The sequence below is a fragment of the Monosiga brevicollis genome, genomic scaffold (assembly GCF_000002865.3).
Source record: "Monosiga brevicollis MX1 MONBRscaffold_7 genomic scaffold, whole genome shotgun sequence".
Taxonomy (NCBI): domain Eukaryota; class Choanoflagellata; order Craspedida; family Salpingoecidae; genus Monosiga; species Monosiga brevicollis.
Genome location: NW_001865044.1, coordinates 249,990 through 271,104, shown reverse-complemented (window position 1 = coordinate 271,104; position 21,115 = coordinate 249,990). Strand labels below are relative to the sequence as shown.

Below are 21,115 nucleotides of genomic sequence, written 5' to 3'. Positions count from 1 at the left end.
AATTGTCTTCAGCTACATGTGTATCTCAGCGAAGACAGAGAGAGAGAGAGAGAGAGAGAGAGACAAAACAAAAGGCATCAACAGCAAAGGGAGAGAAGAAAGAGATGAATTGGTGTGTGTGTGTGTGTGTGTGTGTGTGTGTGTGTGTGTGTGTGTGTGTGTGTGTGTGTGTGTGTGTGTGTGTTTTGTTTTATTTTTCTCTTTTTTGTCTCTCTCTCTCTCTCTCTCTCTCTGTCTCTGTCTCTGTCTCTGTCTCTCTCTCTCTTTTTGATCATCAAGGTGTGTGTCGGAGACGTGATGCTTTCAAGTCTCGCGCGGGTGATGTGGCGGTGCTGTACTGACCTTGAACTTGGCCATTGGTGGCAGGCAGCGTGCGCTTTGGCGTGAAGAACGGTCTTGCGCTTGAAAGTTATAGTCACTGGAAACCATGGAGTGGCTCTTTGGTCGCAAGAAGACGCCCGAGGAGCTGTTGCGCGAGAACCAGCGCATGCTCAAGAAGGCCATGCGGTGCGTTCTTGCTGCACCGCCCTTCTTTTCAAGTGTCTCTTGGGAATTGTGCCCGTGGGAAGGCTTGCTATGTGCCTTGTCTCATCTCTCAGTTGTGCCGTTTGTACGTTTCTTTGGGGGTGTCTCAGTGAGCTGGATCGCGAACGCACCGCGCTCGAGCGACAGGAAGCCAAGACCTTGATTGACATTAAAAAGGCTGCCAAGGCGGGACAGGTGGAGGCCAGCAAGATCATGGCCAAGGATGTCGTTCGCACTCGACGTTACGTGAAGAAGATGATCATGATGAAGACTCAGATTCAGGCTGTATCCTTGAAGATTCAGGTTAGTCTGGAGCCTTGCTCAAGCCCCTTGCGATGACAGTGTGTACCACACCTCTTCCCGTTTGCTCTGGATTTTCTGCATGTGGAGATGATGAGGTGTCTAACCGATCTGGCTCTGGCTTTGCGTCTTGGATTCTAGACCCTGAAATCTACCAATTCGATGGCTCAAGCCATGAAGGGCGTCACCAAGGTTTGTTGAATAAATGCAATCTTGCCTGTGCATGCGCAAGTGGGAAAAAATTGTTTGTTCGTTGGTTTTTGAGAGCCAGCCGAACCGGGGGGGATTTCCCAGCTCCCCCCTGTTCCACCGTTGGTGCTGCGCCAAACGTACACTTGTGGTGGACCGACTGTGCAATCTTCCACCTGGACGCTCTCACAGGTAGTGCTTATGCTCTGGTGGTGGCATTTAGGCCATGGGTCGCATGAATGCCCAAATGAACTTGCCAGGATTGCAGCAGATTATGATGGAGTTTGAGAAACAGGTAAGGGTGCTCGATTGCTTTCTGTCGCCAAGGAATGGCGTTCCTGGCAGCTCTGCCTTTTTTGTCTCATTCTTCCTCGACTTGGGTGTAGTCGGAGATGATGGATATGAAGCAAGAGATCATGGATGACACGGTGGACGAGGTCTTAGGCGATGAGGAGGATGATGAGGAGAGGTCTGTCCCAGAGCCCTCTGTCTGCGTTTGTCCTCGCATCCTTTCTTTCTTTGTTATGTTTTTCTATTTGTTCTACGAGATGGTCGTCTCATGTTCCGGTGCAATGTGCGTTGTTAGCGAGCAACTGGTCAACCAGGTTCTAGATGAACTCGGCTTGAACCTGACGGGTGAGATGGCATCGGCACCTCAGGCCATGCAACAACCCGCCCAAGCCGAGGCTGTGGGACCCGAGGCCGATCTGCAGGTAAGCTCATCCCACTTTCAAATGTGCGGCCTGCTCTGTTTCACCTCATGGCTTTTTGATGCTGCATTGTAGGCACGCCTGGATCAGTTGCGCCGCGACTAAGTTTGCAAAGCAAACAGTTACTTGTCAAGCTGTACCTGGGCTGAATTGGCCGTATCCTGTATGGAAGTTTGGTTATTGTTGTTGTCCTGAGCCGAATGGATGTTCGTGTTTGGTTCTGCGAAGCGCTCAGTCTTGAAATGTGATAACAATTGAAATGTCTGACATGATAATGTGCTGCTAGGCATCATTCGCATCATTCTCGCTTGCGTTCAACTGCTGGGTTTCGCGTTTGACTTTTGTCTTTCGTGGTTTAAGCAAGGTGCTGAAATGGGTTTGCAATTGGGAAACGACACGAGCAAACACGGGGATGATTGGACAAGGAGGGCGTTTAGTTGGCATCGCCAGCGCTGGCCGCCTCATCGGCCTTCTTCTTGTTGTTTTTCTTCTTCTTCTTACCAGCCTTGGCGCTCAGGTTCTGGGACAGAATCTAAGAGAGTTGACACACCAAGTGCAAACAAACAAACAAAAAGGGACACGTGTGAGCCGCGAGCGGAAGCACAGAGAGAGAGAGAGAGAGAGAGAGAGAGAGAGAGAGAGAGAGAGAGAGAGAGAGAGAGAGAGAGAGAGAAAAACAAACCTTCTTGATCTCCTCGTCCTCGATGCTAAACTCAGACTTGCAGGTGGCAGGGTCAAAGCCGCCAGTGGTGATCTTGAGGTTGCCGTTGGGCATGAGCAGGGTGGTGACGCGGAACTGGGCCACGTACTCGCCCTCCTTGTCAGCCATGACCTCCATGGGCTGGATCAAACCGTGCTCGACGCACTCCTTGACACCCATCTTGGTCTGGGCCTCGTTCTCAAAGCCACGCAAGGTGATTGCCATGGGCTTGTTGGAAGTCTTCTTCTGGACCTCACCGAAGAACTGGCGAGCATGCTTGAGCTTGAGCTGGTAGAGTTCTCCCGTGGGGCGGAAGACGGTGGCACGGTTGGCAGTCTGGCGCGCCTTGCCCTCGCCGGTGCTGACCAGGACGTCAATGGCGTACACCTCGTTGGCCTCGAAAGTGTGGACCTTGATGTCCTTGCGTGCAGCCTCTGAAGGGTTCTGGTTGATCGACTTCTCAGACATCAGCTCGTCGTGCTCCATCTGATAGCTGGCAATATCTGCATCCATGCCAATGCCAAGCGGTGTGAGTGAGGTACGTCGCGCGGTCACCGGGCAAGCGTGCGGTTGCAGCACGCGACAACATACCCTCAATGGCGTTGCAGTTGAAAGTCTTAACAACCTTCTGGATGGCAGCCGTGACATCGGACGACTTGTTGCCAGGCTTGATGAGGCGGGCGGCAACCTCGCAGGCGTAGTAGGCCGCGAGGATGGCATCGGCCTTGCGGCCAGTGACCGGGGCGGCGGCGCTGGCGCCAACCACGACGGTGTGTGCGTTGACCACAATGTAGCCGTCCAAGTGCAGACCCATGTCACTACGCAAAATTCACAAAACGAAGAGAGAGAAAAACAAAAACAAAAACGGATGAGATCGATGTGTCTGTTCTGAGGCGAACCCAGGCATGGGTCGGGTGGTGGCCGGGTCATGAATCCAGGGGTGACTGACATCTTAACGACATCTCCAGCCTTGAGCTGAGTGGGCTTGTCCGACTTCAGGGGCGAGTAGTTGAAGAGAATCTCGTTGATGTTGATGCAGGTAGGGAAGGCAATACCCTTGGGGATGAGCTGACCCTCAACCTTCTTGTTGAAGACGGTGCCGACCTCCTTCTCCATGGCGGCGTCACCAGCCTCGCACAGCTCGAGCACCGAAGCGCCCTCGACGCAGAGGGAAGCAACATGTTGCAGTGCGCCTGAGGAAAAACAAATAAACCACCCGAGGGTCGATTCTGTAGTGAGAAAGAGTGCATGCGCATAGCCTAGGGCGGGTGGGGGGTTAAACGCACGGTTGAGCATCTCAGCGCCCATCTTGTACTTGGTGACCACATCAGCCTCCTCAAGGCCAGGGGCCCGCTCCTCTTCATAAGCAGCCGCCATCTACGAAGGAAAGAAGAGGAGAAGAAAAAAAACCAAGACCGTGCACAGGGTGAGTCGAATGCATCTTTTGCTCTAGCACGAGGGCTCTCCCGCAGATGAGGAAAACGAAGAGAAGACAAAAGGAACAAAGGACAACACACTGCCCCTGAATCACCAAGCCAAGGGGCAAGGTAGCCAGTGCATCAAAAGCAGGCAGCCATCATTGCGATGCACGCTGCGTGCACTCAGCGCCCAGCCTGGAGCTACTCCAGAGGCAACTCGTGGTCACCACGCACGCCCAGCGACCACCGCAACACAAAAGGGCAACGCTCCACAGGTCACCCTGGGCTCCTGCTTCATTCCTCCACAAGGCTTCTCTCTTGTGCCGTGTCACATGAATGCAAGAGCTCACCCACTGGCTGCCCTTTTTGCCAAGAGGCGGGGCGGGAGGGCGCGCAGTGACCGCGACTTACTGTGTTGGTGTGTGTGTCTTCAAAAGGGAAAAGAACACTTGAAACCGCGTTGTCGACAGCCACACCCCGCTCGCGCTGATTTCTCTGTCGCTATGCAGGAACTTGCCACGGTTCTCTGAGTTTACGTGCGGATCCACCTCTCTCTCTCATTTACGTTGATTTTTAAACGTTTTGGCGTTGGTAATTTTCTCATCTCTCTGCAATTGATCGCGGTTCAGCCTGGCCCTCTTGCAGGGTGCCTTGCCCTTGTCATGCTCTCTTGGTCCGTGTGTGAGGGGACCGCGTGTGTGGTCTTGATGGCTGATCAAGTGCAAGTGTGATTAATTCTACACTTCAACATCATCTCGCGGCAGTCTCGACCAAGACTACGAATCTGTGAGGAGACTGGACAAGACTCGTGGAGACCAAAAAGATGGAGCGTAATGTCAGATTGTCATCATTTCGGCTTCCAATGGCGGCGCGCGAAGCAGCAGCAGAGGCGCTGGCGCCGGAACGGCGATGGGAGTGGCACGGTGAGTGGCATTGGGAGTGGCATCCGGGGCCCAGGCAGCTTGCTGTGGCTACAGTGGCCATTTATTTTCTCTGGTCCTGGCTTCAAGCGGAGTCCAACCCGCCACCATGGCCAGAGGAGCCCATCGTGGCACACAACGCGACCCCCCGCGTTCCGACTGAGGATCCTCCCCAGGACGTGAGAAGCGCTGCCAGCTGGATCAGCACCGTGTTCTGGGGGGCGGCGTTGGCGCTTCTTGGTTGGACAATAATGGGCATCTTGGCGGGCAATGGTGCATTTCGCGTGAACCTGGCCTTTGCGGCGGGCCAGGAAGCTCGGGCCCGAGCGACCGAGGAGCAGCGTCAGCATGCCGTGCGACAGCGAGCTGATCAGCAGGTGGACCTGCCCGTGCGCCCTATCCTCACGCCGGAGCAACTGGGGCTGCGTGTCTTTCATCCTTGTGGCATTGACCTCGATGTGCTGACTTTGCCCGACGTAGCGTCGCGCGAGCGTCTAAACCTGCATTTTTCCAACGCCAACGAGCATATCCAATCTGACCCGCGCTGGCAGGAAGCTTTGCACACCCGGTCAACCCTGGGCGGACCCGCGCAGGGTGCAGAAGGCTTGACGGGATCCAATACAGCCCCCATCCATGAGATTGAAGACCCAGGCCCTGGGGTGCTGCTACTTGCCCTTCTTGTTACCCCTCGATGGGAGGGGGCTGTCGCTCAACATGGCGTTAGCGCGCTACTGCTCCAGCTGGAACGGCCATCAGCGGGCGAAGCTTGGGCGCTGGTTGGCACGCAAGTCCGCCTTAACAACGGACATCTGTTGCTACCCCAGCGCACCTTTGCTGGCACGGATGAACAAGTCTGCATTATTTGCCTGGACGAGCCAGCACGGGTGATTTTCCGCCCCTGCCATCACCTCTGCTGCTGTGCTGCTTGCGCCCCCTATGCTCAAGGGGGCTGCCCCATGTGCCGCCAGCCCATCGAAGGGCAAGTGACCCTCAATCTTCCAACGTCGCCCGCTCAGACTTGACTGGTAGCAATGACAAAAGGCCGCGCGCAATGACTGGTGGGAAAATAACGAGCCATTCACCAATATGATATCCAAAATTTATACAGGCCAAACCAGTAACGACAATAACATCTAACCCTCGACACACAGTTTGCCTGATGGGTGAAGAAGAAGGAGGGAAATCCCCACCCCACCATGCATCATGGACAAAGGGGGCTCGACCAAGAAAGAATTACACGTTTTTTTACCTTTCAAAACAAAACGAAAAAGTGAAAAGGAAAGAAACTCAAACGACCATAGAGAGTGGAAAACACAGACACAATCTGAGGCATGTGCCAAGAAAGAATCGCGCTTCGGCTTGCCTCAAGTGCAGGTCACGCCCCCGCGTCCGGGCAAGGGTCTCAAGGGACATTGCAACTGAGGCAAAAAAAAGCAAACGGCCATGCGCGACCAAGGTGGGTCACATCACCTGCGTCGCAGCATGGTGGTGCGCAACACCTGTTCGGCCGAGACGGTGCTATCGCTATCGCTATCATCGGCTTCTGAATGCAGGTCGCTGACAATGCGATCGTACGCCTTGAGGGCATACAGGCCAAAATCGCCGCGGTCCTCGCTGCAGCAGGTCTGGCCAGTCCGGTCCCAGGAACAACGGCGGCGGTGGCCTTGGATATGCTGGTAGGCGGGGCGGGAGGTTTGGGAGCCACGCTCGGCATCGACAGCATCGGGACCCAGAGCCGAGTTTGCCTCGACGGCCTCGATGGGCTGTTCGAAGAAATGGGCCAGAAGCTCAAAGGCAGGCTGCGCGTCAGTACGCCAGGCACCAAAGGTCCATTCCAAGGGCACGCCAAAAAAGCCGTGGCGAGCCGGGTAGATCTTGCAATGCACGTCGAGGTTCTTGGTGAGAAGCTTCTCGTGGGCGACAACGGTCGAGTACACGAGAGGGTCTTGCGAGCCGCCGATAAAGAGGGTTCGAGGGAAGCGTTCAATCTCGTCAACAATGTCCATCAGACAGAGTCGGTTCTCAAAAACGTTGCTTTGGCTGGCATACAGCTCGAGGCAGCTGGCAATGCCACCTTCAGCCAGGAAGTTTTCAATCATGGTAATCTGCTTGAGTTGGCGACCACGCCAGCTCGTTTGATCCAAGAGGCCGTACAGGCAGCCTAAACGCTCGATGACGGGGTAGGACCATGACTCGAGCTCAGGGCGTGCCGTGGCTTGCGCAAAGTCGCGGCGAAGTTTGTCGTTCATGATAATGGCCGCGGCCATGGAGACCAGGCTGGCTCCAGCCGAGTCGCCAAGAACCACCACCCGCTCCACGCCCTCGGTCTCCCTGATCCAATGCAGGCAGTCTAGAACGGAGATGAGGGCAGTAGGGAAGCGGTCTTCCGGGGCCAGCGGGTAGTCCATGCTGTAGACGGTAAAGCCGCGACGGACAAAGCTGGTGACGGATTGCAGAAGGACGGCCGACGAAGCAAACACAAAGCCACCCCCGTGGGCGTAGAGCATGTGGCGGCAAGGCGCATCTGCAAGCTGAGCGGCGTGCTCCTCATCGGGCTCAAGCTTGTGCAGCTGCTCCAGGCGGTGCGGACCATATGGCACACGCTCAAGCTTGGCAATGCCAGACGCCAGGCGCTTTTCATCATGCCCAATGGTGCGGGGGTGGTGAAACCAGACCCGCCATTGGAACCAGGTCCAGAACGTGTCCACCTGAGCACGGAGGAACCAGACAAAGGCCGTGGCCAGAAAAGTGCGCACCAGACGAGGCATAGCCCCGATACACCGAAAGAAAAACGTGAAACATTCCCAAAATAGCTGCCAGAGCATGTCGGGCAACATCTCGGCCAGCAGGCCATAGACGCGTTGCAGGAACATGGTGCACGTTTGTGGCGGTCGTCTCGCTGTGAGCGCGCGCGGTGCGACCCCAAGCTTGTACCACCTACCAAGAAGTCAGCAGAACAGGATCATCCCAACCCAACAAGCACAACGACTGTATGAGATGAGGCTGCCAGACCATGCGCGTACCAAGCCCCGCCGCCAAGGCCACCAGTGGCACGTGCAAAAGACGTTGGACTGCCAAAAAGGCGTCGCTCGGAGTCGGATTCGGAGCGTACCCAAGAGAAGAAAGAAAACACAACCCTCCAAAAACAAAGGCCACAACAACAACTTCTCAAAATATCGCTGCATAAACTCCAAGTGATATTCAAGGCTTCATATGTTAATAACTGCGATAAGTTTGACTTTTGCTCCAGAAGTGACATCCCGCCCCTTTTAAGGTTTGAGAAAGGGCGCCTTGAAAGATGCTTAATGTCGAGAAATTTGTACTTGTTGTCGCATACCGTATGGACTGAACGAAAGCTTGTGTTGTCAGCAATACACTTTCTGCAGCTGAAAGGTGACTACTTGGCGCGCATTTTGGACACCTTCTCTATCTCTCTCTTCTCTCTCTCTCTCTCTCTCTCTCTCTCTCTCTCTCTCTCTCTCTCTCTCTCTCTCTCTCTCTCTCTCTCTCTCTCTTTTTAAGATGCAAATCGATTTTGGGTGGAGGTCGGGGCTAAATGATGATGGGGCGTCGGTCTGGGGGCAGCTTGCCTTCCTGACGCAGGTTGGGTAGCTCGGTGCGCGTGTGCCACACGAGAACACGGTCTAGTTCAAAGCCGAGGGGCTCTAGCTCGACACCCTCTGGCACGACGGCGCTCAAAAAGTCAGTCTCCAGATGGCCGTCCAGAGCGTGTGTGGGAAAATACACGTCGGGTTGTGCGGTGATGAGGCGCGTATTCAAGGCAAAGGCAGCCATATCCACGGGGTACTTGCGATCGGTCGCCCAGGCCACATGCCAGCCGGATATCCGAGGTCCATTCGGCCCCATGTCCACCACGGGCCCTTCATATGAGAGTCCCCCCACAAAGGCTACACGCCAAACGCCGACCTAAATTCAGCCGGCCGTCGCAACAACGCGTGAAACAACCGCTCTAATTCATGAGAGACCACGTCTTGACGTTCCCTCTTAGAGCGTCCCCTGCCCCGGACATGCCCTCCCGCCATCCCACAAGCATACCGCCTTGATGTGGCGCATGCGCTCGAAAATTTCCAAGCTGTAAGTATTGTCATCGTCGGCAAAGTACACCACACCATCCCGTCCACCGTTCTATGAAACAGGTGAGAGCGTCAGGCCTCGCCTCGCGCCCATGACACCATTCCCTATTCCCTAGAGAGCAGCAAATCAATGGGGCTATGCTAAGCGGCCACCGACCAGAGACAAGAGGCGGCGCAGCTCCACCAGCCCCGTATTCCGCTGCTTCACGCCTCGTGCTGAAGGCAGCTGCAAAGCGCAAGTGGGAAAAAGACAACCACGAGCTGATTTGAGGGTTGGCGACCGGCGAGGGCATGCTCGGTGGACCGCAAGGCCGTCTCTCTTCAGTCGCTGCCCGAATACAACAGGTAGCAGTCACACCTGAGGCTTGCCAATCCGATACTCGGGGCAACCACGTTGGCTGTCAACCTTTCTGCAAATTTGTGCATTTTCTCGCGGTGGTGTGAGGGCCACCAGATGTGAAAAGGCCACCTCGCAGTCGTCTGCAAGCCAGACATAAACGCGTCAGACATCACTCGTGCACAGGCGCGCTGTGGCACCCAGACTGGCTCGATCTTACTTAAAATCCGCCGAACTTCGGGCGAATGAACTTCGGCGTCCTCAACCACAATCCAATGAACTTTGGGTACCTGCCGTATCGTCTGCGAAGTCGGCCACCCGATTGGGCACAGCAATGAGGGTGCGGCGGCAGGGGCCAAGGTTGAGGATAATAGTCACCACCTCAGTGGCGGAGATAACGCGCAGCTGATGGACCCCTGCAAGAGCAGCAAAGGGGTTCCAAACAAGCCTTACGTAGCAAAAGCGTGTCAAGTCGACATGTTGGGACGAACGCGCATACGTCGGTGTCACCAAGTAAATGGTGGGCAGGGCAGCCTTGGCCTGCTCTTGTTGCTGCGCTACGAGCTCGCGTTGCTGTTTCTCCTGATGCAGTCCGTGCCATTGTCCACCCAAATCCAATGTGAGACAGGCAGGTGCAACACATTGACTCGACGCACTGATCACAGACGGAAAGAGCATCAGAAGCGCACAGACGGCTGGTGAGTATCCAACCTGCACCAAGCTGGCGAGCGATGCCTCGATTTCTGTACGTTGCAACTGTGAAGGATTAACACATGGGCAGGCATGAGGCAGGGGGTGAAAGCTGGCAAACTCGGCTCCTTCAGCCCTGCCCTGCAGGCACGCCCTCCTCTTCTTGTGCCAGCCCATGGTACCTGGCACACGGCAAGGGACTGCCGAGTTGAGAGCCAGAGTGCGCCAACGACGAGCGCGAGCAGAAGTAGAGCTGCCGGGCCAGGCGCCAACAGCCGCCGAGCCCTCCGAAGCAAGGATGGCACCTCCTGCATGGTGCCTTCTTCAAACCTGCTGCATCTCATCCGATGTCAGCTCGCAGCCTCCTAGATCCGCCCACGGCACACACGCACTTGAGCCACCCCTGCGCTCCGCCGGGCAAAATCTTCAGAAATGCCCCCATCTGCTGCAGTAACTCCAACCCAACGTGCATATTAAGATTAGCTCATGACCCGATATTTCTACGTTTTCCGGTCAAACTCCAACAACATCTTTAAACGGCTTAACAATGATTTGCATATGGATGTTAATTTTTTTTTTTCTTTTTTCTCCCCATATTTCAAATTTTTTTTTTCAATTTTTTCCAATTTTTTTCAATTTTTTTGACACAAGAAGAACCGATGAAATGGACGCAGACGACTATCGGGAGAAGTTGCGGACCCTTGACCGCCTCATCGCAGAGCTCAAGGCTCAAGGCGCGCACAAGGATACGAGCGAGGAAGACCGGGTGAAGTAAGTCACTGTTTGCCGGCTGTCGCGACTTGTGCTGCCAGCTCATGAAGGTGTCGTGTGATGCGATATGACTGACGCGACACTCTTGCTGTGAACGGTTTGCAGGTTGCAGGAGGAGGTAGCGCTTCTCACGGGGCGCAAACACTCCCTGCTGGTTGAGCGAGATGCGTCCTTGGGTTGGTGATCGATTGCCCGGGGTTAAGAGAAAAAAGGAGCCCAGGCTGGGGCAGAATTTGACTGATGGGGTGGCCAGCACTCGAGCGATCGGAACGGCAGCCCTCACCACCGTGCCCGCTCCACACAACCCCAAAGGCGCGGGCGTACCTGCCCTGGATCGGCCGCACTTGCAGCACGGCTTTGCGGGCAAATTGCAGCAGTATATTCTTCACGGCGAATTGTATGTGCGCGGACTCCTCGCGCTTTTCTCGGCTCACGCGGTGGTCGCACCGGGCTGTGAGAGCGCCCTCACCAACTACACTTTGGATGCAGGCGAGCATTGCAGCATGAAAAACTGCCCGGTCTCTATGTGCGCCCACACCCAACAAGTCCCTACTGTATGCTTGGTCGCCAACTTGCTTTTTGATGCATGCCAAATTTGTTGGCTGGAGGGCCATGTGTCATCGCTCATGCCAGCCCTCGAAATCGCGGCGCTCACTGGCCCCATGTCTTGCTATAGCCTGGGACGCCGTATATTTTGTGCGGGAGGGCATCTACCGGGGTGGCATCTTCAAGCTGCGCCTCCTCATTCCTCCCACTTACCCCGACAAAGTTGTCCCGGTGCGTTCCTCTCACCCGGGCTTGCCATGTCACATGCAGCGGGTTCCTCACACCATGGCTTCTTCGGGTGGGACTGATACTGTCTTCAGCGCATCTTCTTTCAAAGCAACGTCTTTCATCCTCGCGTCAACGACATCACCGGCGAGCTGGACATGAGCCGTTACTACGTGAGCTGGAATCCCGATGTCGGTAAGGTGTCGCTCTATTTCTCTCCTCTGATATGGCTGTGGCTTGGCACCTTGAGATGGTTTGCCTTGGACACTTTGCTCACGTGTGTGCGTGCACACACGCACGGGCACATACCGTTGCCGTGCCCAGACCGCTTGAAGCATCTGTTCAAGTATGTCCACAAGATGTTTCGTAAGATCGATGCAGACAACGCCGTTAACGAGGGTGCCGCAGCCATGTAAGCGTTTCACTTGAAACCTGTTTGCAACACTTGCCATGCCTCCCCTCGCTACAACACCCATTCTCTTGTGGCGAGTGATAGTGGCATGCGATGAACGTTTAGAGTTGTTGCATTTTTTTTCATGTTTTTTTTTTCCCATAGGTTTCGCGTATCCATGGAAGCCTTTGAGGCGCCTGTGCAGCGCTGTGTCAAAGCGTCACAGGCCACCGCCCATACCCCTACCGGCAACAGGTGAGTCTCGAGAAGGCCACAGCCATCGCCCCGCTGCTGAATCCACGTCTGAACAAGGCCTGCTTGTGTTTCCATCGCTTGCACTCCTTGCCTTCACCTGCCTGACTCGCGGGGCTGCTACAGCATCGAGCTCGGCCACAGCGATAACCGCGATGGCATCATGCAGGCAATCAAAGACTACATGCAAAGCTTGCGCCAAACGGCTAATCCAGACGACTCGCATAGCGCTCGGATACGCGGGCGCCTCGAGTCGCGGCACAAAAGCCTCACCAGCGCCGTCCTCACCGAGCGCATGGTTCAACGTGCCTCTAATCTGGCCTCGGTCGAGAGTCTTGATCACGTACGTTCCAAGCCGAATCATTTGCCTTGCTCTGTTGGCTGAGCGTATCAACGCACTCATCATGCTCGGCTGATAGCACGCCATCACATTGAGCACCTACTTGCGCCATACCCTGGGCGAGGCCTCCCGAACGACGGACGTCCGGTACATTTAGCGTGAAGGCGTTATGCAGTGATTGTTTGGTGACGTGCTTGTTCTGTAGCACGTCGCCTCACCTGCCACATGCGGGACACGCAACCTTTGCAGATTGGGTGACGATGCTTGTGCAGGTTATGTCACATACTTCACCGGCGAAGGCGCCAGTCCGGAGCGGCGGTGCGTACCAGCCTGACTGCTATATCATCGCCACTAGCTTCCTGGGCACTTCTCGCCCCTGCTGGCATCAACATCCGCTGACCTGCTGCCTTGACCGGTGCTTTGGAACACAGCTGGTTGTTTCTGTCGGAGTCTGCAGGTCATTTGCGGTTGTACAAGACGGAGCGAGAGGAAGATCTGATCACGGAACTGGCGACGCGGGACGTTTGTCGATGCTACGAGCCTGACTCGACAACGCAGCGTGCCTCCAATGGTTTTGTGGTGCGTGCAATGACTTTGCCCGTGCTGCTGTCTACGCTTTGGGCTTTGATGCTTACTCCTTCCTCCCTCTGTCTCTCTCTCTTTTGTGCGTTTTTGCTGCACCCATAGGTGGTAACACCCGACATGGTCTTGCGCTTGGGCGCACTATCCAGTAACGGCCTGCTGGTATGGCGCAGCGCCATCCTCCATGCCTCGGCATTTGGCGAGCCGCGCATTGGCCACGAGTCCACATGAAAACTCTTTGGCTGATCTCGTATGCAACTGGATCACCAGTGGCCTGTTGCGCTTGATGCTGGTACTGAAATTGATGCTGGTGACCACTGGGACGGATGAATTCGAGAATGGTATTGGTGCAATCAACTTTTTATTGGTTGCAGCACTATGAACATTGACCACGTGAGCATCATTGGGTACCGGCCCGTTTACGCAAGAAGAGTCGGGAAAGCTGATCAGCCATGCGCACGGCTTCGGGAATCTTATGCTTGGCTGTGGCCAAGGCGAGCTTAATGGCTGTGTCAAGACTGGCACCGACCCAAGCGCTCATGAGCACAGCCCTACACCGTGAATGTCGATGGGGGTAGGTACCAACCTGACGCGGTGGCCAACAGAGACGTAAACAGGGTTGATGGCAGCTTCAACGCAGCGCACAGCCGCACCCCTAGTGCCAAGTGTTCAGGTTGTGAGCGCAAAGCAAGCAGGAAATGGGGGTTACGCGACTGACGGGTGAGATATGGCCACCGACCAGACTGTTTGCGATGCGCCAACCACCGGAATCCAGTCGCCACGGTGCTGCAGCTCTGCCCGTTCCTTGGCATGAAAACTGCGAATCCCCGTCACGATGGCTAAATCGTCAGCAGCGCTGCATCTCGATAGGGCAGGACAGGCATGGAGGAAAGGGCGAAGAGCGGTCTCAGCGGCAGGCTGCATACCTCTCCTTGTCCAGATTGTCGACAACCAAGATGTTCTTGCCAATCCCCACCGTTGGTAGGTCCAAAAGAACTCCGAGATGGCAGGCAAGGCCAAAGCCTCGGTAGTGCAGCTTGCCATTGCCGTCCACCATGATAAGCTGGGGCATCAGGTCGGGGCGCGATGCCTCTAGGCGGCGCACCAACGTCACCAGATGATCGACCTCTCGGAATGCCAAAAAGCCAGGAATGTAGGGCGCAGTCAGTTGCACCATCATGGATTCTTCGTGCAGCACCTGCAGCAGGAGACCCGCATTGTGAGTGCCCAGCGCTTGCTGAAAAGACAGGAAGCTGGCCCAAAGACACACGGCCAGAGAGAGCCAGGCGGAAAGCGCATTGGCGAGCCGTGGATTCGTTGGTATTTTTATGACATGGTGGCTATGCTTGCACAGAGAGGGAAATGGGCTCTGTGGAGCGACCGTGACGGCTGACCTGGAGATCAGGATAAGAGAGGACCACCAGGGTCGCGCAGGCGTTGATATTGTCGCCCTTGATAAAACTGATGTCGACACCGCCCACCCGCTTGAGACTCTCCAACGTCCACTATTAGCAGAGCAAACCTTGGATCACACAGACGCAGACACACAAACGCGCGCGCTTCGTAGTGGCTGGAGTCAATCCCTGCTTTCAGGCTGTGGGCGGGAGAAGCTCTGACTGACCTCATTGTGTTGGTCGCGTTCGACCATCCGCTTCTTTAGTGTATCTTGTTCCTGTTCCCAATGCCGTAATTGGCTGAGCTCGGCAGTTACTGCCAGCTCCTCCCCGGCCGCAGCTGTCGCCATGGCGCTCGGACACAATCCGGTTCTGTAAGTGATGGCCGTGATGAGTGCCTTGACAGTCTACCATGCGCTCTCGCCTGATGTTGGACATGAAGGACACTGGTACCAGAAACGAGCATGAAAAATGACACATACACACACACACACACACACACACACACACACACACACACGTGCCTCACACCAAATCAGCAGCGGCGGCGGTAGCGACAGCACCTGCCAACCCCAGCTCCTTCCAGCAGCAATGCGAGCAGTTCACCAGCGGTCGTGGTCGTGGTCGGGCTTTGATCCTAAAATGGCGCCCCGTCTTGTTGATGCTGATAATTCCTTGCGAGTTGGAACCCCGATACACTTATTGTACCAAATATGAAGATTTTGGTAGTTTTATTAATATTTTATATTATAGTTTGTGTAGATGTTTATAGAGTAGATGCAACTGCTACATTACAGCTTTTTTGAGGTTTTGACACACACACACACACACACACACACACACACACGCGGGCGCGGGCGCGGGCGCGGGGCGCTGGTGTCATGGACCTGAACTCGGAACTGGCTCGGCGCTTGGCTGGCAACTATGACTTGGCGCTGCTGGAGCATTTGGAAGCGGTGGAGCAAAGTCTTGTTGGGCTGTCAGGGTTGACGTTGTGTCGAAATTTGCGGCGGCTGAATATCAACCAGAATCGCATTTCGGATAGTACGGCCGTTGCCAAGTTGCCTCGGTTGGAAACGTTTCTAGCTCGCGGGAACCGCCTGCGTACAATCACACCACTTCGCGGTATGCCCACCAGGCGTCCACCTTGTCCATGAGGCGTGTTGCTTCAATGCTAGGATGCCCTGTGGGCCAGGGCTTGGTTGCAGGCCGGGCTCCACTCGATTTTGGTCATTGTGTCACTTACCTTCTTCCTTGGCCATCGGCTCAGGTCATGCGACTCTCCAGCACTTGGATGTGCGAGACAATGCAATTGTCGACTGGGAGACCTTTGTTCAGGACTGCGCCTCTCTGCCACAGCTTCGTCGACTCGACTTTGCAGGCCTGGGTCCGGCTGAGGACCCAGCTGTGGCCGAGACTGAGCAGCAACTCATGGCGGTCTGCGCCAATCTCAACGTTCTCAACGGTAAGCCCAGGATCTGCGCGTGTACCGAGGGATGCGCTCCCCATGTCATGCGCGCGGTGCGCCCCGCCTAATGCTCAAGATGGATGCGGGATGCGCAGGCTATCGCATCAAGGTCGAGCTGAAGACGCCACTCAAAAGCGCGACTCCTCCTCAGACCATCGCGAGCCCAGGTACCTTCGTATCATTGAAGCGCGTCATACTGCAGCCTTGGGCAACCAGACTCGGGCTCGTAGCGAAACTTACCATAACCGGATGTGTGTATAGCTTGGGAGCCATGGCAGCCATCTGCCGACTCAGTGGGCGCTCTCGATACGAGTCCTCACCATGGTACGCACGCTCGACCCCGCGACCCGTTGAGCTTGGCCACACACGCCTCTCTTATCAGCTGCACGTCACCTTGCTGTTGGCATTTAATGGCAGCTCGGCTTGAAGCTGTGGCGAATCAATTTTCAGAGCTACGTGAAAAAATGCAACCCTCGTCTTGAGTGCCTCGCAGGGCACCCAGGCTCATCGTGCGTGGCTGGCAGCACGAAGATCAGAAGCAGGCTGTAGGAAAGAAAGGAGGATGGTTTAATGGTTTCTAAATGTCTCGAATTAACATCGGATGTAAATTAAGTTTTGAACTCAGCGTGCTTTGAGTTTCCATCAGTTGGAAGGATAAAACAAGCATGAGACTCCCCGGGGTTTGCCGTTTAGACCGCGCTTTCCTCTTCCTTCGGTTCCCCATCTTCGGCCTTGAGGTGCAACACAACTTGATCGCCCACAGGGCGTCGTTCCGGCTCGGTGGCCTGCAAGCTTTGCCACAACTAATCAACAGCATTGCATTGGTTGCATCGGTGGAGACCGAGGGCAGTAGGTTTCATGAGCACCCATGACCGTAATCGCAATGGCACAGTTGCACACAGTTGCACACGTCTGACCTTGAACAGCTGGGGCGCCCGCGAGCGCACGCCCTCCGGGAGTGCAAGGCGCGCTCCTCGCAAGATGGCGCGTAGCACATCTGCCTCCCGCACAACTTCAGCGTAAGGAACTTGTCCAAAAGTCCAGACCTCATACATTAGGACACCAAGCGACCAAGCGTCACTGGCCGGACTAAACCTGTCCTCTCGCAACACTTCTGGAGGCTGCCACCGTGTCGCCGTCTCCAGAAGGCCCCGTTGGCGATAATACTGGCCGCTGTCCTCATCCAACTCCCCATTTTCGTCCCCTGTGGCGCCCCGCAAGGCTCTTCCTGAACCCGATCGCTGCATGACACGGGCATGACCAAAGTCGCTGAGAACCACCTTTGGTTCTGTTGTGAGACCATTGGCATGCACTAAAAGCACATTCCGCGCGGCCACATCACGATGAACAACTTGCAACGAGGCCTGTTAGAGCACGAAGCACCAGAGTCGTCCGGTGAAAATACGCCAGCTCCACGTGACTGATAAAAGAAAATCCGAGATACCCGCGGGGCCACGCAAGATGGCTTTGAATCACCCAGACCTACCAAATGGGCCAGGGCAGACGCGAGCTGGCAAACAATGGCAGTCACAAAGTGCGCATCGGGTAGCTCTTGCCAGCCGCGGTGCCGCTGTAGATAGGAGCGTAAATCGCCCCCTACGCAGCCAACACAGCAGCAGATCAAAGTGAGACCGAGCACAAGCGCTGTGTGACATACTTAATTCCATGAAGGTGGGTTTGCAAGGCCAGGGGGCGGGGTGGTTTGGCAAGCGCTGACCTGCGTAGTATGAAATCACGAGCGTAGGCGCCAAGCTTCCGTCTCCTTGACTGAAAACCCCAATCACCTTGGCAATGTTTTCGTGCCGACAAGCGCCCAGCAGCAACAGCTGCCAAAGGAAAAGAGTGACAGAAATGAGCGAGGGCAGTGTGGGTTGTCCATGGCACAAAGGTGCAGGCCAAGCCCTCTTGCTTGCTTTGAGCCTCACGCCCGACTCTGCCCAGCACAATGCAACATCCCGCCGGCATTTTCATGCACAGCAAGACATTTTCGTGCCGTGTGCCTGACGTTGGGGCCCGAACTGACCTCGGAGATGGCCATGGAGACAGCCTCTGGTGTACTGCTCAAGGGCTCTTTGATGATAACTGGGGCGGACTGAAAGGTCAGCGCGCCCAGATAAATGGCGCCAAATCGTCCGCGGCTCAGCTGTTCACGAACATGCACTTGACTCGCGGCAATGCGGTTGGACTGCAACGACGTGACCGAAAGCCGAAAGATCAGACCAAAATGCCTCGCCTAGAGCCGCGCTCACAAAAGGTTGACAATACAGACCTGCATATCTGCGCACCAAAGCTCGAGGCGCTCAAGCAGCGGCTTGTGCTCTGAAAGAGCAATGCCGATGATGGCTCGCTCCAACACTTGAGCCGACGCGAGCCCACCCAAACCCTGCAACAAACTAGCATTCCACAAGCAGATACAGTGAGAAAGAGATGCTCGCATGAGCTCAAGAGTCGCCAGATGATGCAGCCTGATTGTTTCAGTCTTGGCTCAAATTTCCCCTCTTACTGGTGATGTTGACCTCGGCGCCAAAATACAACGCCGGCCACGGCCAAGATAACGCCCAGCCCGACGAGAGCTATGACAATGACGACGATGGTTTGCACTCTCTTTGCGTGATGGCTTGGGGAGCTGGCAGTTGTAAAGGTGCCAGCAGTTGAGTTTGGTTGGCCGGGCGTGGCGGATGTTGTGCTTGCCAGAATGATGGGCCAATCACTTTCAGAGGGCCCATTGTGCACGGCTTGCTTGATCAACAGATAAATGGTGGTTCGGCTTGCTTCCACAAAAGCAAATCGTTCATCAAGAATGGATGTCCAGACGATATCCGCGCGCGGACTGGAGGCGTTGGGTGCAGCGACAATGCGGATGCTGAGCGCATGCAAGAACCCCGCACATAAAGAGACGTAAAAGGGGTCGGTCGGATAGAGGTTGAGCAAGCCTTTGTACCAAGTGGCTTGCAGAATACCATTGGAGCACTGCTGCAGGACGTCCATGCCCTGCACCTGCCACAACTGAGTACAGTCGACTTCATCTGCTCCATTGGCGCAGTCCACGACACCGTCACAGTATGCCGTGGCCGTGATCATGGCAGGCGCGGTGCTGCTTTCATTCGAGCAAGGCAAAAGCACGGGCTTCACAACATTGCACAGAGATGTGTTACTAGAGGCGATGAGGGAGCGGCAGGATTGGGGTTCTACGCGATAACAACCCTCGGGCAGGTACACTGCTTCGCAGTCTGGGCTCATGACGATGGCCAGGAGATCTGCCTGCAACTCCCGAAAAGTGTTGCCACGCAAATCTAAGACGCGGAGTGCATGAAGGTTGGGCATGTGTTCGGGTCGCAATGTCTCGAGAATGTTGTGACTAAGGTTGAGGTAGAGGAGTTCTGGAGCTTGGGCCAGCGCAGATTGGCTGATCATGCTAATTCGGTTGTGACTCACGTCAAGCTCTTGAAGTTGTTGCAGCGCAAAAACATTGTGATGGAAGATGCTGCGAATCAAATGATGGCGTAGGGTAAGGCGCCGAAGATTAAAAGGCATGCCGCCGTGGGGCATTTCCCGAAGATACGGCTGGCCAAGTGTTTGAGCTCGGCGGCCATCACAGTCGAGGGCTGCAAACCCGTGGGCATCCCAAGTGACCTCACAGCCCAGGCTTTGATAAAAGGGGGAAAGTGGAGTGTCTGGAACGGTCAAAAAGACCAGTTGCGCGTTGCAACGCAGGGTTCCCCAAGGCAAGTCCTGCGGACTCTGCTGTACAATCTCGCTCGATGTGTTGAGCTGGCAGATGGAACCAATTTGCACCAAATCCTCCAAAGGTGGGGGCGTACAGGAGTACACATCACCAGGTCTGTTACTAAACTCGGTATTGTGGGGGTGCACAATCTTGAGTGGACAGCCAGGGAAAGCCAAGTCAGCCCCCTCAACCAAGGCGGGGCCAGCCCCGGATAGCCAGGTGCACGACAGAAGCACGGCGTACAAGACCCGCCGCCATCCTCGACGACACGGCCGCGCCTGTACCACAGCAGCGCAAGCCACCCCCATCTCCACTCATACCTAATCCAGCCTCACCTACGCACGCGGGCACACAGGCACGCAGGCACGCAGATGACCTCAAAGCCGAGCTGCGCCGGCACCCGCATCCGTGCTGCCAGTGCCACACACATTCACATGTCAAAAGAAAAAGAAAAAAAAAGAAAAAAGAAAAAAGAAAAACACACAGAACTCATCAAAAAAAAGAGAAAAAAAACTTTATTTTGTGTGTGAGTCATTAAGCTGATAGCTTGTGCTGGGAAGTCGTTTTTGGACAAACTGGCCGGGGGTTTCTTGTGTCGTTTGACTTGATTGATGCTATGGCCCCCTGCCAATCTACGTGATGGTGGTACATCCCACAAAAAAAGGGCAGACGGTTTGCGACCGTTTGCGGGAAACAATGGAAAACGGCAGACGGTCCCCAAAAAAAAGGGCAGACGGTTTGCGACCGTTTGCGGGAAGCAGGTCCGTAAAAGATCTAGCTTTAATTTTCTTCCTCTGGCTATTGAAAAACGAGACAGGTCAACGTAACGTCGTCCGGCCGCCATTGCAACAATGTCTGCAGGGACAGGGCACCATCAAGGCGCAAACGGAGCCCCCAATGAGGTCTGCTTCTTCGCGCGAAGCGTGCCATCCCTCTAACATGTAAAGCAATTGTGACTTGACATCGCGATTCACACTTGTCCAAAACGGCTGTTGATAAGAATCTTTTTACTCTGAGAGGGCAGTTGATGAGATGGCCAGCGTAACGTTCAAGATGACAACCTTGTGCAGCTGCTGGCGATGTATCTCATAGCACTCGACACACCCGAAGTCCCAAAACTCATGGCACAGCCATTCAGAGAGTTGCAGAGCACACCAAGCTCTCTTGCCATGGCGAGACTGTGGCGTGCTGATGCGCCTTGTTCATGCTCGACACCCAATCAAGGAGGCTCGACATAACAGCTGTGAATGTTTTTGGCTCAAAGCTGTCTTGAGAAGTCGGCTGCCAGGTCAGTCAATCAATCAAGAGCTATAAACACCGTAATTCTGACCGGGACCTGCGCCACACGCCATGCCCAAGTTTGACCGCGCGTGCATTGCGAGGTTGACGTCGTCCCGCGTTAGTAGATAGCGCCGACACTGGTGCTCTCACTCTCAGATCATCGGCATGGAGCTCACTGGGCCTCATGATTGCGTCTGGCTGGCTGAATCCTGAGCGGCATGCCGAGCTTTCTTAGGGTCCAACCTCATCCGGTAT

At 55.2% G+C, this 21,115-nt stretch overlaps 9 protein-coding genes across 9 annotated transcripts; 4 read left to right on the top strand and 5 right to left on the bottom strand.

Annotated features, from left to right (window-relative positions):
- Nucleotides 1–427: 427 nt before the first annotated feature.
- Nucleotides 428–1,670, top strand: MONBRDRAFT_20615 (uncharacterized protein; the record flags this gene model as incomplete). The annotated part of the gene is made up of 6 exons (XM_001744951.1): nt 428–507; nt 636–828; nt 967–1,017; nt 1,238–1,309; nt 1,401–1,483; nt 1,601–1,670. Coding segments are annotated over 6 exons (549 nt in total), but the record flags the coding sequence as incomplete, so codon positions are not given.
- Nucleotides 1,671–2,157: 487 nt separating this feature from the next.
- On the bottom strand, nt 2,158–3,801 carry MONBRDRAFT_16495 (uncharacterized protein; the record flags this gene model as incomplete). Its single annotated transcript, XM_001744786.1, has 5 exons — nt 2,158–2,256; nt 2,407–2,927; nt 3,004–3,242; nt 3,374–3,617; nt 3,711–3,801. The coding sequence occupies 5 exons, from the start codon at nt 3,799–3,801 to the stop codon at nt 2,158–2,160; spliced, it is 1,194 nt and encodes a 397-aa protein (XP_001744838.1).
- A 903-nt stretch (nt 3,802–4,704) lies between these two features.
- On the top strand, nt 4,705–5,784 carry MONBRDRAFT_7324 (uncharacterized protein; the record flags this gene model as incomplete). Its single annotated transcript, XM_001744950.1, has 2 exons — nt 4,705–4,765; nt 4,853–5,784. The coding sequence occupies 2 exons, from the start codon at nt 4,705–4,707 to the stop codon at nt 5,782–5,784; spliced, it is 993 nt and encodes a 330-aa protein (XP_001745002.1).
- Nucleotides 5,785–6,228: 444 nt separating this feature from the next.
- MONBRDRAFT_24502 (uncharacterized protein) lies at nt 6,229–7,530 on the bottom strand (the record flags this gene model as incomplete). The annotated part of the gene is made up of 1 exon (XM_001744785.1): nt 6,229–7,530. The coding sequence occupies one exon, from the start codon at nt 7,528–7,530 to the stop codon at nt 6,229–6,231; it is 1,302 nt and encodes a 433-aa protein (XP_001744837.1).
- Nucleotides 7,531–8,314: 784 nt separating this feature from the next.
- On the bottom strand, nt 8,315–9,871 carry MONBRDRAFT_16483 (uncharacterized protein; the record flags this gene model as incomplete). Its single annotated transcript, XM_001744784.1, has 6 exons — nt 8,315–8,689; nt 8,819–8,908; nt 9,014–9,072; nt 9,250–9,336; nt 9,414–9,495; nt 9,647–9,871. 6 exons carry the CDS (start codon nt 9,869–9,871, stop codon nt 8,315–8,317), a joined length of 918 nt encoding a protein of 305 aa, XP_001744836.1.
- A 676-nt stretch (nt 9,872–10,547) lies between these two features.
- On the top strand, nt 10,548–13,221 carry MONBRDRAFT_7321 (uncharacterized protein; the record flags this gene model as incomplete). Its single annotated transcript, XM_001744949.1, has 9 exons — nt 10,548–10,654; nt 11,263–11,431; nt 11,521–11,620; nt 11,750–11,837; nt 11,982–12,071; nt 12,195–12,411; nt 12,614–12,726; nt 12,840–12,987; nt 13,096–13,221. 9 exons carry the CDS (start codon nt 10,548–10,550, stop codon nt 13,219–13,221), a joined length of 1,158 nt encoding a protein of 385 aa, XP_001745001.1.
- Nucleotides 13,222–13,390: 169 nt separating this feature from the next.
- Nucleotides 13,391–14,734, bottom strand: MONBRDRAFT_16520 (uncharacterized protein; the record flags this gene model as incomplete). Its single annotated transcript, XM_001744783.1, has 6 exons — nt 13,391–13,508; nt 13,577–13,645; nt 13,730–13,807; nt 13,917–14,188; nt 14,385–14,495; nt 14,612–14,734. 6 exons carry the CDS (start codon nt 14,732–14,734, stop codon nt 13,391–13,393), a joined length of 771 nt encoding a protein of 256 aa, XP_001744835.1.
- A 531-nt stretch (nt 14,735–15,265) lies between these two features.
- On the top strand, nt 15,266–15,920 carry MONBRDRAFT_7319 (uncharacterized protein; the record flags this gene model as incomplete). The annotated part of the gene is made up of 2 exons (XM_001744948.1): nt 15,266–15,509; nt 15,655–15,920. 2 exons carry the CDS (start codon nt 15,266–15,268, stop codon nt 15,918–15,920), a joined length of 510 nt encoding a protein of 169 aa, XP_001745000.1.
- A 621-nt stretch (nt 15,921–16,541) lies between these two features.
- MONBRDRAFT_7318 (uncharacterized protein) lies at nt 16,542–19,887 on the bottom strand (the record flags this gene model as incomplete). Its single annotated transcript, XM_001744782.1, has 7 exons — nt 16,542–16,655; nt 16,770–17,216; nt 17,339–17,448; nt 17,570–17,678; nt 17,876–18,037; nt 18,122–18,245; nt 18,356–19,887. The coding sequence occupies 7 exons, from the start codon at nt 19,885–19,887 to the stop codon at nt 16,542–16,544; spliced, it is 2,598 nt and encodes an 865-aa protein (XP_001744834.1).
- Between the last annotated feature and the right edge of the window lie 1,228 nt (nt 19,888–21,115).